The sequence below is a fragment of the Aquila chrysaetos genome, chromosome 16 (assembly GCF_900496995.4).
Source record: "Aquila chrysaetos chrysaetos chromosome 16, bAquChr1.4, whole genome shotgun sequence".
In the NCBI taxonomy this organism is placed as follows: domain Eukaryota; kingdom Metazoa; phylum Chordata; class Aves; order Accipitriformes; family Accipitridae; genus Aquila; species Aquila chrysaetos.
In genome coordinates this window covers 1,291,259-1,305,714 of record NC_044019.1, presented here as the reverse complement: position 1 = coordinate 1,305,714, position 14,456 = coordinate 1,291,259, and the positions used below count along the sequence as shown (strand labels likewise).

The 14,456-nt window shown below is 47.0% G+C and overlaps 2 protein-coding genes across 7 annotated transcripts; both read right to left on the bottom strand.

The window, feature by feature from the left end:
* Window positions 1-699: 699 nt before the first annotated feature.
* LSM10 (LSM10, U7 small nuclear RNA associated) lies at window positions 700-1,787 on the bottom strand. Of its 4 annotated transcripts, none has more exons than XM_030038126.2 (2): window positions 1,748-1,787; window positions 700-1,263 (listed from the first exon to the last, which is right to left on the bottom strand). In XM_030038126.2, exon 2 carries the CDS (start codon window positions 1,254-1,256, stop codon window positions 885-887), a length of 372 nt encoding a protein of 123 aa, XP_029893986.1. In that variant the 5' UTR covers window positions 1,257-1,263; window positions 1,748-1,787; the 3' UTR covers window positions 700-884. The 4 variants fall into 4 exon arrangements, with proteins under 4 accessions (XP_029893986.1, XP_040984941.1, XP_040984940.1 ...); XM_041129007.1 differs by having other exon boundaries at window positions 1,758-1,776; XM_041129006.1 differs by having other exon boundaries at window positions 1,740-1,756.
* On the bottom strand, window positions 1,787-13,550 carry OSCP1 (organic solute carrier partner 1). Of its 3 annotated transcripts, none has more exons than XM_030038121.2 (11): window positions 13,385-13,550; window positions 11,547-11,576; window positions 7,647-7,801; window positions 6,780-6,947; window positions 6,070-6,150; window positions 5,407-5,510; window positions 4,899-5,027; window positions 4,286-4,355; window positions 3,445-3,584; window positions 2,657-2,720; window positions 1,787-1,970 (listed from the first exon to the last, which is right to left on the bottom strand). In XM_030038121.2, exons 1-11 carry the CDS (start codon window positions 13,494-13,496, stop codon window positions 1,854-1,856), a joined length of 1,170 nt encoding a protein of 389 aa, XP_029893981.1. In that variant the 5' UTR covers window positions 13,497-13,550; the 3' UTR covers window positions 1,787-1,853. The 3 variants fall into 3 exon arrangements, with proteins under 3 accessions (XP_029893981.1, XP_040984938.1, XP_029893982.1); XM_041129004.1 differs by lacking the exon at window positions 13,385-13,550 and adding an exon at window positions 10,971-11,125 and having other exon boundaries at window positions 1,790-1,970; window positions 11,547-11,562; XM_030038122.2 differs by lacking the exon at window positions 11,547-11,576 and having other exon boundaries at window positions 1,790-1,970; window positions 13,385-13,549.
* Between the last annotated feature and the right edge of the window lie 906 nt (window positions 13,551-14,456).

The following is a 14,456-nucleotide window of genomic DNA, read 5'->3' as shown; positions in this document are numbered from 1 at the left end:
TTTCTTACAGGTGAGCTCTTAAAAATCCCCCGTCTTCACCCGAGGGGGTCTTCGGTCCTCGGGGTCTGCCCCAGGGCCGCTGACCGCTCCAGCGAGGCGCCCAGGCCCAGAGCTCTGCCCACGGCATGCGCTGGGGGGGAGAGCCACCGAGATCCATCTCAGAGGAGCCTGGATGGCGCTGGGTAACAAAGGGATCCCTGTGGAAACAGGGTGAAGTCATCTGTTGACGGCGCAGTGGGCTGAGGAAGTTGCCGCAGAGCTTTGGGCGAAGGGTGACAGAGGAGCGGGGAAGCGGAGGAGCCGGCAGCAGCAGCAGCAGCATTCCCTGTGTCCTGGGCAAAGCACCTTCGCGCTTTTCCAGGCAGACAGTGCTGCCCCTTTGCCTGCGAGCTCAGCCCTGCTCCGCTCCAGACAGACGTTCGTCCCACCCTCCTCCCGTTAAAACACTTTCAGAATGGCGGCTGTCTAGCAGGAAGCCGAGAGGACAGACCACGACCAACCCCCTCCCCAGCTCGGGAGCAGCGTCTCCAGCTCCTGCGGGCAGTGATGCCGGCAGGGGAAGGCAAAGCTGTGGGCAGCAGGAAGGCTGCAGGCGGCTGCGGCCGAGCAACAACCCCAGGCTGCGACTTTGGCCAAAAGGGCTTTGTTTGGCCATTGGAGGAGGGACACGAGTAGCCACCAACAGAACAAGAAATGAGCTGAGAGATCACAGACCCTTTTAAGCAGGGTTATTCATTACAAAAAAAATTAACTGTGCTACCCCACCGGCACCGGCCAGGGGAGCACCAGAGCTGCGAGTCCCTGGGCGAGAAGTCCGGGGTGAAGTGCGGAGGTGGCTGGCAGTCCGGTCAAAGGGGCAGCTCCATCCCAGCCCTGCCGCGGCCTCACTTGTGCTTGGCACGAGGGAACTCCTTCCTGCCCTTGTCGCGGCCCCCGAAGTAGCGGACCCTGTGGATGGCCTGCAGCTGCCGCTCGATGGTGGCCCTGATGTCCACCTCGTCGGGGATGTGGACGTAGCGGACATTCCTGCCGGTCACAAAGAGCTCGTCCAGGCGGGACACCGTGCCCTGCCTGTCCGTGAAGGTCACCTCGGCCAGCCGCATGTTCATGAAGGCGTCCACGTTGGTGACGCGCCCCGTGGCCGTGCTCTCGTCGCGGAGGTCCACGGTGGTGACGCGGCCGTGCAGGCCCTGCAGCAGGATGACCAGGCTGTTCTCGGCGATGGTGCGCTCCTTGACGGAGTGGCTGACGTCCATCGCGCGGCTGCGGCGGGGAAGAGGGAGACGCCGTGCTGCGCCCCGGCTGGGCGCCCGCCTCCGCGCCGCCGGGGAAACCCACCCTCCTCACCTTGCACGCTCGTACGCGTACGTACCACCCCTTGCACGCTCACCTGCGCGCCGCCCCTCTCCCAAGTGATTCACATTCTCCACGTGCCCCCCCCTCCCCGGCCCAGCACGCCGGGGTCCTCACCGCCTGCTCCCCTTGCACGCTCGCTCGCACACCGCCCCTCTCCCAGCAGTCACTCGCGTTCTCCACGTGCCGCCCCTTGCACGCACAGACAAACGCTCCTCCCGCCCTTGCACACTCCCCCCCCCGCCCCCTCGCGCTCTGCACGTGCGCTGCCTGCCTCCTCCCCTTGCACACTCGCGCTCGCCCGCGCCGCTCCTCCCCTTGCACACGCACCCCGCCCAGGCTCGGGCGTGCGCCGGGGCCGCCCCTCCCCTTGCACACTCACTCACCCGCCCGCCCGCCCGCGCTCGCTCGCCCGCCCGCCCCGGCGGCAGGAAGGGGCGGCCCCGCGTGCGCACTGCGCCCCGCCGCCCGCCCCGGCCCGCCCCCGCCGTTCGCGCCGCTCAGAGCCCGTCCATCAGCGCCAGCAGGTCCTCGCCCTTCCCGGAGCTCGCCGGGCGCGGATCCGCCACCTCCAGCTCCCCCAGGATGCGGGAGAGCTCCGCCCGCCGCCCCGGCTCCTGCGGGGAGAGACACCGCGCCTCAGCGCGCCTGCCTGCGTACGCGGGCCTTCGCTGGGGTCTGCTGGGCGGACTGGGACGTGCCCCAGCGCCTGCTAACGCGGGCCTTCGCTGGGGTCTGCTGGGCGGACTGGGATGCGCCCCAGCGCCTGCTAAGGCGGGCCTTTGCTGGGGTGTACTGGGCGGACTGGGACGTGCCCCAGCGCCTGCTAACGCGGGCCTTCGCTGGGGTCTGCTGGGCGGACTGGGATGCGCCCCAGCGCCTGCTAGCACGGGCCTTTGCTGGGGTGTACTGGGGGACTGGGATCTGCCCTACCGCCTGCTAAGGCGGGCCTTTGCTGGGGTGTATTGGAGGGACTGGGACTTGCCCCAGCACCTGCTGACACCCGCGAGCCTCTTTAAAACGGGCTGCAGGCTTTAGGCTGTAACCGCAAGCAGACAAATGATCCAGTAACAGTTCTGCATCCTATGCAGCTAAAAACTTGCTCTACCGTTTGTCAGGTTTCAAGTTCTCCTATTAAATAGTCACCAAATCCACAGGCTTGGCAGAAAATACTGCCACTACTTATGAGCTTAACTGACATAGGAAAAAAAAAAGTATTTTTAAAGTTACTACTCTGGGTGAAACGCGGTTCTTAGCAAGGCAGAATGATGAGAATCAAAGGTCTGAAACACACTGTACGTACCTGCGTGGCTTCTATGTTGATAACCTTGTAAGATAACTCCTCTGGTCTAGTCAATGCAGCGTGTCTTGATAAAAAACATGAAAAGAGTGCTTAATCTCATGAAGACATACAAGTAAATTATAAAAATCAGATTCCACGAGGCTCCTGTAGGCACGAAGTTTGGACAACGTCGCTATTCCTACTAGGCAAATTAAGGTATTGACCCCAGTTTGGAGACTTTTCCCTGTCTTGGATTTTTTATGCTAAGTGTAGAACAGCAGGAATATCTCTCTAGTTAAGATTAAAAGCAGGTAAAATCATTCTGCAGAAATTGCGTAACAAAAAGTCTTGTTACCCTTGTACTCCCTGCCAGGAGGGGGCTACAGTGTTCAAGCCTCTCAGGCTCATCACCTCCATCAGTTATATTCTTGCCTCTGAAATATGTAGATGTATTTGGGGGAGAGGAGAGCTAAAAGGGCTGAAGGGATGTCTCTGTTCCATGGGACAGAACTAAGCACAGATTGTCACCTGCTGCTGACCGCCAGTGTCATGTGGAGGGAATGCAAGGCTGTGCATCACAGGAGACACCAGGAAGGGAAATGGCTGTTCTTGCTGACAGCTGTAATAAAAAGGTCAAGCCAGGGAAACTGCTCCTCTTTTGTTCCTGTGGGGACCATCTGGACCAGAATAACAAAATGCTAAAAACCTTGCTATTCTGTCCCTAACGCTGTTAAGGGCCAGCTTTTGTCTCCAGGGCTGTCCACATGGCACTACAGCACAAACCCCAACCAAGAAGGACTTGAGCATACTCTTCCTCCTCGTCGGTTGTGAACAAATTCAGTCGAAATCCTGTCTCACTGCCCCCGGGTTCCTTGATCTCCAGACCTCCCAGCAGCCTGGCCAAAAAGTTCAGTTCTTCTTTAGCAAGAGGATTAGGGACTATATTCTCCTGCAGAAAACAGCAGTGGGTTCATTGGTCAGGTTACCAGGGAGATGAGGACTGCAATAATTTTTGTGTTTTCTGATTTTACATAAATGTTCTTCAGAGTGATATAAATACATTTCTGTGTTGTTAATGGTACAGATTGTGCAGATAACTAGTAATTATCAGCTATATATTTAAAATGGTTGCTTGAATTTATAGACCCGGGACAAGATAATTTTCCAGCTAAATTGAACAGCTGAGAAATCTGTAAAACCAGCTTTCTGTTTTCCGGAGAGATTAAAATAGGAAGCAAGTACACCATTGCATAAGCCTGCATGTAAGATTCTTTAGGAAAAAGTGCCCTTCCCCTAGCTCAGAAGGGACTGTGGAGGATTGGATGGGGCTCTGAGAAGGCAACAGAACAGGTTTCCCTGAAGTTATCCCATAACTGCAGACTAAAAAGATGGTTATTGTTTCCCTGAGAAAGGAAACGAACAAAGAGGAAGATAGTGTAACTGTATAGTAAATGTTTTGAAGATGACAGATGTGGGTGTTTCATTTGGTGACCCCATCTATTAAGAGACAAGGGAAGCAGAATGTAAAATCTGGTGGATGTGGTGAAACTGCTCAAAGGAAATGCTCCCACCATGTGTGACTGGCTGCAGGACTCACTGACACAGACTAGCTAGCCAGTTAACCAGTGACAGGAACAGAACAACACTGACCTTTGCATGGGATGCCAAGTTTTTGGATGATCCTGACATGTGTGTCTCTACTGGCCGACTAACGCTGTACCTAGAGGGAAAAACACATGAGGAAGAGCAACCTGTTACTTGTATGAGATACAGGAACTGGAGGAAGCAGCACAGTATCTACAATTTTAGGATATTTTTCTGAAGACTCTAAATAACTGAAATGAGAAGTTACAGTTCAGTTTTATGGAGTATCAAGGCACTAAAATGTGTGAGCAACAAAGCTGTAAGAACATTGCTGTCTCTTACTCTTTGAATGGAAAAATTACGTTAAGACAAACATGGAGAAAAGAAAGGATTTCTTGAATACAGTTAAAATTAAATTACATTTCATATAATATGCAGTACCAGATGAGAACACTCTTTACTCAGCTCTGCTGCAGACATAAATCAAACTTTTGCTCTTTTCCACAGCTCTTTATACACATCTGTCCACATGCGTTCTGTTTCAGGACATCACTTTGTAAAAAAGTCAAGCTGTTGATGGTGAAAGGCAAAAATACACAAGGCTGAAGATGTGCTTCTGAACAAATCCATAACCATCACCATTTACTTAATGTTTCTATGTAGGACAAAAATTACTTACATATTTGTTCCAAGTTTGAGGACTCTGTCTCCATAAAGATCAAAAGATCCTTCCCTTTGTGGAGTAACGTAATTTCCATCAGTGGTGAACTCAGTCCTTTTAACTTCATCTCCATTGTGATTAAATATCCTTAAAAGCAAGTTATTATTGAAACATGTTTAGTACTTTTATTACTGATTTTCAGTACTGACTTCGTCTTCTTACTGCACAAGAAAAAGGGGAATAAACCCCTATTCTGTATGTTGGTGAATGCCTATTTTATAGGATAAATTACTAATAGCTAATTTACTGGAACAGTGAATGCCAGACACAGCTTAGTATTTGATTGCTGGGTGACTTAGTCCCAGATCCTGCCCTTTAAATAGTACTTACTGGAGGTTCAGCTATCCATGCGACATGAACGACAGTCTGAGCTTGATTCCTGTCAGACCTCTGGGACTGACTTCCTCTGTGAGCAGCCATACATGCAAGGCACTACAAACAGTATAAGCAGCAGTTCAGAACTCACCTGATGAGTCCTGGAACTTCAGTACCCCAAGGAACGGGGCCTGATATTGGCAGCACAAAGCGACCATTAGAGTTTTGCACTTTATCCTTCAGAAAGATAGAGACCTGTAAAAGAATATTCCACCTTTGAGAAAATCAATTGCGTATCTTCTGATCCGAATTCTTTGAAGTCTGACCTTGCAGCCTTCCTGGCTAGACTGGGGTAGGTTTCCTAGAGATTTTGGTGTATATGTAGAGACTACGATACAGGCCAAAGCCAGCAATGTACAATTATGGTCCACAGGATGGGCACACTAATCTAAAATTAAAAAAAAAAAAACTATATAAAAATATGCATTGTTAATGCACTTGAGTATGATCAATTTATTTAGAGAATATCAGGCCCCATGACTTCAAGCTCAGGTTCCAAGTTGCATATCAAGTTTCTTCTAAAAGAAAACATATTTATCAACTAGCAAATCTGTACTAGTAGAGATTCCTTTTTTCATATCATTTTAGAATTATTATTGTAGTAGATGTGCTCAATTTGTGAAATACGAGCACATCACGAAGACTGAAAAGCATAAGTAACAAAACCAAACCTACAGTGCAATTATAACATACCTTCATATTCTAGCCACAAACTCCCTTTCATTCTTACTGACTAGTTGTGTTGGGCTCTTACCCTTATGTGCATGTCCTGAAAAAAAATGAGGAGTGTTTGCCTGATGAGCTGAAATTCACCAGCAGAGAGACAGCTGTATGTCTGGAAAAGAAAAACCATCATGTAAGGCTTTGCAAGCGTACCATGTCCAACCCAGGTAAAGGTGGAAACAAGTGTATCACAATACTGCTGGCCAAAAATGGTACGTGTGGCAGGGGAAGCAGAAGTTATATAAGGGGGGGCTGCTGATCATTATCAGTAACTATTATCTGTGACTAAGAGTCTGATTTAACTTCTGCTGAAGTCAGTGGAGACTTTGATCAGGCTGAATAAGCAATGTGTTGATTTAAACTGAGCCAGTAGAAAAAAATAACACTTGACTCGTACACATCTCCCTCTCCAGAAGCCCTTTAGAAACATTTAATGACTTGCCAGAACTTTTAACATTTTATGAAACCAGTTCCCTTTCACTGGGAGACTCATATTCTTTGTCCAAAGAATTACAGCAGTTACATGAGCAAAAGTTGCTAACTAGGATGCCAATTTGTTTCTCTCAGGTTAAAAAGAGGGGAAGGTTATTTGGATGGTTCTCTGAGGTTGAGAACATATCAACCTCCACACTTGATATGGCACTTACTGATGTAGTATTTAGTCTCTAAGATTAGCTTGGGGGAAAAAAAAAAAATATCTCAAACCACAGTGTGTCCCACCATTTTTCTAAGGATTCTTACTTCAATCAGCTGTCGGAAAGTTTCATCCACCTGGTTCAGAATGCCAGGGGAATCGCGTATGAAATCCTTGATCGCATCCAGGTGATTGAATGTGACCAGCAGAATGTCTTTGGGCCGAGGGCACAGCAGCACTTGGTATTTGAAGGCCATGGTCATAAGGTCATATAGCTGCAAAGCAACATGGGGAAATTTTGGTTCCATCACAGCAGAGAGCGTGACACTGCTTAGGTAACTTCACATTGATGTGGAAAGGGATTTAGACACTGAGGCTAGCACCTGCCTGTGGTAAGAAGAACCATTTTAGCTTTGTTTCCTAAGAAAATAAGACCTCTGCAATCACATTATCAGCCCTCCTGCTGGTGTCTCCAACTGCCTTTAAAACTACGGCAAATTTCAACAACACTGACACCCAAGTAGGGGTCTCAGGTAATCCAGTTCCTACATTTTTTTTTTAAATTGTCTGCTGGATACACTGTTTTCAGGCAAAAATTCTAACACCTGCAACTGCAAAACAGTGAGTGTCAATACAGAAATACATATATTTATACACACCCACATATATATATTTTAATATATATAAAAATATCCAATAAAGAATGCTTACTGAACCTCTTAAAATCAAACCTGTAGTTATTAAAGCAGAAATACTTAGTTCTGAGGTATCTGATACTACCATGGATTTCCCCAAAGCTTCCTTGGCCAAGAACCATTTTTACAAAGCAAGTAAGCAAGCAGAAAGAGGTCTGTTACAAAATGCTTCAAAACTACAGTGACGTAAAGCCATGTACTAATTATCACAGTCAGAAACTTGTGAATGGTAGCGTGGAAGTACAGCATAGTCAGGACTGGGCAGGTGGTCTTTTTTACCTTGTCCATGCTTGCCTGGTTCAGTCTCATGATTGAAGCATGAGCTAGCCGGTCATACACTGTTCGCAGAGCTTTCTTGGAATAGAGTTCCTGTGGTTTAAACAGCTCTTCCATAAATTTTTTATTGAACATGGTTGTGATGATGTCATTCATAACTGCAAAGACAAAGAGTCTCTGTTTTTTGCTTCAGAAACAGCACATTCATCTGATTCCTTCCACACTGAGAACTTGGACACTGGCAGCTGTGAGGATTGACATGAATGCCTACCTGTGAAAACTAGGTACAGAGCCACAAAAGAAAAAAGGAGGAGGAACATCGCTTCTTAATGTCAACATTTTTCTCAGTCCCACGTTGGTCTAAGTGAGCACCACAATTCCTGCTGACTGTCCCCAGGGGCAGAAATGCTACTTGAGCTGTAGACATCAAACCCTGTTTTCCAGTGGGAATACAACTGGTTTTGTTGCCTTGTTTTTACAGCTACAGCTAGCACTTTTCACTTTTTAAATAATTTTGTTTATAGGCTACTCTGACATGTATTATCTATAAAAGCTACAGTTCTGCTTCCTAAAAAGACTGTTTTGCATCACTCTAGATTTTTGCAAACTATAGCTAGCTGACTCTGCCTGTTCTCTCTTTAGCTTTTGACACTATTAGTCTACTTTTCCTTCTGAACAGAAGCTCCTGAATGATTCAAGGCTCCTTGAAGTATTTGTTTCAAACGGATTAACACTGACAAGTATTTAAGGGAGCATTTGTAACACCGGGGTCTATGTCAGGCCATTCAGGGCTCTTACACAGCAACATCTGCAGATACTAGGGCAGTTCAAAAGCGCAGAACTCTAAACTTCCTTACACGTGCTTCATTTTTTTATGTGTAAATTTAGACATGGAATTGTTATGCAATTTACTCAAGAGCATGTAGAGGTCAGGAGTGCTGAGTGTAAGGGCTAGAGGTCAGGAGTGCTGAGTGTAACGGCTATGTTCTGGTTATTGAGCTTTTAAGGCAAAGAAGATAGAAAACATTTTGCAGTGATTAAAGCAGATGCAGCATCTTAGCTTTTGTGCTGGATCTGATATTTTTATTATATACCTGATACATTCTACAGAGTTATCATAAATAAGCATTTATTTCTCTATCAAAAAAATGTTAAATAAAAATTTCAGTTCACACAAGATTACTTGTACATTACTTGTACTTCATGTACAAGCATGAATTTTCCTAAGCAGATGACTGTTACTGAAGCTCATAATGCCAGCTGATTCTTATGGATTAGAAAAACCTCAGAAGAAGTAATAAAAATAAAAAAAAATTTTGAACATATACATAGTGGTAGTGACTAGCTATTTGAAATACAGCTATAATTATTCATTGGTGGGTTGGACACCTGGCTTTTCACAACTGTTGTACTGAATCTACACAAACAACCAAAAGAGAGTTAATGTCCCAGTCAGTTCATCTTTTCTTAGATGATTAACTCTCTGGGGAACATGGCTAGGTACGCTGTAGGTGCTGAGAACCTGGACACGGATAGCTGTGTTCCTGAGGGCAAGTGCCTTCTGATGTGAGTCTCTCTCCTTGCTTAAACCTGATGTGTACAGGTTTTCTCCTACACTGGTGTACGCCACCGGTGACACACACATTTCAGCATCCATTGCACTGTACCTAACAGGGCTCACTACTTCCTGTTTTAAGTACCCAAACAAGACAGACAGATCTCAGCTCAGTTTCTGAGCAGCATGCATTACAAACACACCTAATTACAAATGGGGAAAAAAAAATCCCTCCTCTCCCTCCCTTTTCAAATAAACTGTCCATAAAACAATCCCTACTTGCAGTCTGAGGCAAAAATCCTCACTTTTTTTTCAGTGGGGAAAATCTAATATATTAGTATTAGTATATATTTCATTTTGCAAGTAATCAATTATGACAAAAATAAGAACTTTTGCCTTATACTGCTATCAAGAAAAATACTTTTAAGTTGCTTGTGTATGTTGTCCACACAAAGGCTTCTCCTCCATCTTTGGAGGATCACTAATAACGACAACTGTCAGGAGACAGACAACGTCCCAGTACGCTGACTGTGGCTGGTAGATATTCACAGTGGAATCGGAAGATCTGTGTTAACCACACACCCAGCCTTACATAAAACATCTTCTGAAATTAAAACCTCTTGTATTGGCTATAAAAAGAACCGAGAAAGACATTAAAAAAACACGGTAAAGGGCAAATCTCACACGGTATGTTTGATAATGACACAGCAAAGAGATCTTAGAGCACAGGTAGTCCCTAGGGAGATATTTACACCATTCTAACAATGGAAAATAACAAAGAAAGGAGCGTTAGCTCAGGGATTATGGCACGCCAAGCAACATAGCATAAAAGCAATTTAGCAGAAAGGGTTTTCATCAACTGGGATGGGGAGAGGGAAACCAAGTATAGGCAATGCGATGGACAGAAGAGAAGCTGAGGATTTACGGTGGTTTTCGCCTACGTGTGCCATGTCACTGGTGACAGACACGTTCCAACATCTAGTGTGCTGTCACATAACATGGCGTGGATGCATGACATGAGACTGGAGTCTTTACACCTGGATTATGCTCGTGCTTCTTAGAAGACATTCGAGGCAGCAGAGGGAATGTTATGAGTTCAAAACAGTCACACATTCTACTTGCAATAGGTTTACAGTTCTTAACAAGGTCAAAGGCAGGCGAAGCCGCCTCATCATGGCTTCATCAGCAATAGTCTCGGCTGGTTACTCTATGCAACCTTTCAGAGGTCACCCCAAGAGCAGTGCTCATGGGCACACTTTTTTCTCTCACAAGAGAAGCTCATTGCTCAACATGGGATCTGCATCTGTGCTGCTACCATCTAAATATGATAAAGTGGGCTTTCATACAACTCATTTTGGATGTGATAAAAGAGGAATATGGAATGTTTTAGACTTCTGAGATATTAAATGCTGGAAAAAAGCATTCTTGGAAACAGCATGTAATGGTAGCAAAAAAAAAAGCTGGGGCAAACTCCAGGATATCAGTATTTACCTTCAGTAAATATTCCAAACCTACAAACAATGCTTACTTTGAAAAACATGAATCATAACCCTGATCTCTCTTAAAAAGGGGTGCTCAAAAAGACACTGAAAGTTCTACTCATGTTCAGCTAGCAAAAAAACTGAGATAGTTTAAGAGATTTATTTCCTCATCCAGCTCCTTACCACACCCCTTTGCTGGAGGCTACCATTTCAAGGCAGAGTCCAGAAGGAAACGCGCACACACACCTCAGCTGCTCCACTGCAAAACCTGATGTCTCAGGTCAAACTCACCTTCTGGGATAATTTCAGTCAAGATGAGCTTGGCTGAAGTGTGAGCACCTGCTCCTTTGTGATTGCTCTGCAAGGGTGGTGACCACTAGCAGAGATGGATAAGCAGCTAGGATGGAAATGCCTGAAATCTTTCCTGGAGTTCACCTGTCAAAACCCTAAGCAATGAATTAAAAAAAAAACTTAGAAAAATGCAGTATACATAATATTCCTGCACTTAAGCAGAAAAATAACCTTCACAACGCTCACACAATTATATGCTTGCATTAATATGATGCTAGAAAAATACAAATATCATTTTGGCCAGAAAGACTGCTACGATAAAAAGTTTTGATCTACTTATAGTCTTGGTTAAATTAGCAAGTTATTTTTGAAGCCATATAATTTTGAGATATTGTCTATTTTTTCTAAGATCTATAGTGAAAGTGCATTTTAATGAACAGGTGAGTGTTATTATTCATCTTTGACACTATGACTAGAAGGCTGCAGGAACAGGATACGCTGTGTTCACGTACAATGAGCCTCATGTGTGCATGTAGTGGTGTTTGTCTACTGCATGCAGCTAGAAGATTACAGTACCTCGTTTCCTGTCCACATCTGTCCATTCATCTACACGAAGCATATAAAACAAAAACATCAGTTCAAGAAGTAAGAACAAGAGTTGGCAAGGAGAATGAAAGAAATAAACTAAAAAAAAAAAAAAAAAAATTCTAACTAATGGACTTTGGTTTTTCCCGTCAGCATTCAGTGCTTAACAAGAATGAACTCTTCTGTTACTTGACATCTTTCACTTTCAATGAGCACACAAAAGATGAAATCTTGCCCTGCCCTTGGAAAAAATCTTGTTGCTTCAATGGAGATAAAATTTTACCCTTGATTGAATCTTAGCATGTTTTGCATTGAGCTTGGAAAGTTTACAGCTGTTTTTTGCACTTAGAAGTGAACAATATTTGAGTGAACAGTTTTAAGCATTAACAAACACCTCAGTGTGGACAAAACCACATCTCAGTAAAATTAACGCCTGATTTTTTGGAAGATAAAACACGTATGTGGATAAACTATTACAGATCTAATTATCCTGCCGAGATATTCCACCAAGTATGGCTAATTTAGTTTAAGCTCTAAGCTTAGACCTATATGAACAGTAGTAACGTTCTGTCTGCTCATTCTCTGAAGACACACATGAATAATTAAAAATCACACTGCTGTAGTGAAACCTTTGCTGTGGTTTAGCACTTCTTCCTATTGGATAGGCAGGAGAAGGAAAAAAATGTAACAACCTCTTCAATACTGAGTTAACACTGAGTTGATTTTTTATTACAAAATACTAAAGCTTCCGGAAGCACATTCCCCATCCCATGACAGGAAGCTGGAAGAATTTTTAAAAGCAAAGAAGTTTTAATCTATAAGTGGTAAACAAAGAGGTACTCAGCTGTAAGCTGGAATTTTTGTGCACGCCTGTGAACACACAGGGCTCTACTTTTACAATAATTTTGGCAAAATGCTAGACTGACAGATTTTTATAAAAGCCGGACAAGGGTTTCAGAAGCCATATTTATGTTATTTGAAGTTTTTCTTAATTGCGCGTGCTTCTTCTGCATAGGCTTTACAAAATTATTCCTGGAAACTACTTCTGATTGCAAAGCAATCTGGTCTTCCTGAAACAGCTCAGGACCTGGACCGAGATGCCCAAATCCTGAGTTATTTTGATTCCAAAAGTATATTTCTGAAGCTCTAACCTCTGAAACAAGTGCAGAAACACTGAAATATATTTCAATTTCTACCTTAGCTGTATGCATTTCACAAATGAGCTTCAGCAATACCTCCGGGCAGTTATGGCCACAGAAACTTCATGAGAGCCGATCTACTCAACCGGCCTTACTTCAAATTCAAGAGAAGAGAAACACACACAATCAATTACGGCGACAGCGCGGTTCTGCGGTGGTGAGGAAACCGCTTGCCCAAGACTCCTTTCGCCGACGGAGACGGTGATGCCCCGTTACTTTTCGAGCACCCTTCCGGTAACCGTACAGCCAGTATATTCCCATTTATTCCCCTATTACCGACCGGGAGCCGGCAGCCCTGAACGAGCGGGCCCCCGCGGCGGGCCGGTCAGCGGCCCATCCCCTCGCCGGGGGCGGGCGGGCGGAGAGCCCCGCCCGGGGCACCGGCACCTGCGGCAGTGCCGCTCCTCCCGTCCCTCGGGGCCGCCCCGATATCGCCAGCGGCTTCCCGGCGCTCTGCTCCGTACCGGGGGCGGCCCCCACGCCGCGGGACCGGGCTTCTCCGCGCTGCCCCGGACACGGCCCCGCACGGCACGGACAGGCCCCGGCGACCGGAGCGATCCCCGCGGGGGGGGGCACCCCCTCCCCCCGGCGGCAGGACCGGCTCCGGGAGGGGCCCCGGCCGCCGCTCACCTTTGCGGGCCTTCTCCCCGGGGATGCTCTGGGCGCGGAGGCGCTGGTCCAGGATGTAGAGCATCTCCCCGCCCAGGTTGAGGAACAGCAGCGGCAGCGTCCGGGCCGACATGGCGACCGCCGACCCCGCCGCCGCCGTTGCCCGGCAACCAAGGGGCCAATCGGGAGGCGCCGTCTTGGCCCGCCGGGGTACGCAGGCGCGCACGCAAGCCCCGCCCCTGCGCGTGCGAGGCCCCTGTCAGGCGCTGGTCCCTCAGCAGTGCCGGGGCCCATTCCCCAACGGCGGCCTCGGGAAAAAAAAACCAAAGAACGGGTAAGGAAATTATTAAAATAACCTCAAGGCAACAAAGAAGAGCTCAGTGCTACCCGGAGCCCCGCAGGACAACCGCACGTGCCACGGTCAAGAGGAACGCGGGGAGGCTTTGTTGAAAGGCGCGGAAGGTTGGCCGACAGGCGCCACTGCCATCGTACTGGTAATTCTCCTTCAGTCACCATCAACGGCGTTTTTGGCGTAACACACAAAACCACCAAGTTTGAGAATGACAGAGGGATGAGCGAGTGCCAGAGAACCAACGTAAACGTGTAACTCCACTGGGAAATTACAGACTTGATTGTCAGCACGATTTCCACAGCTGCAGAGCTCCCCATCAACCCGCGTTTTCCTGCGAGAAGGAATGGCACTCTGAGCAACTGTCAGGGCTGCTTTGTTTCCAAACAAGCAGCATTTCGCCTCGTTCTCTCTCCTCATTTGTCATCCCACTGCCCAAATCCCTGCCGAATGCTGTGAGCTGCTGGGTCAATGCTATTTGACAGCGCAATCCTGCAGGCTCGCTGCACAATGACAGGAGACAGGCACCGCTCGGAGGTGTTCTCACTTGAACATGTCTGCCTTCCCTGACACGGGGCGATGGGGGAGTCCGCCCAGGTACTCCTCTCACACGGATCAAACTGCTCACAGCTCAGTCCAGTGCCATCAGACTTAAAATAAACTTCTAAAACGCTTAAACCACTCGTTGCACTTTTCCGGGTGCTCACCACGGCACAGATCACGCATGCACGTAAGCAAAGAGGC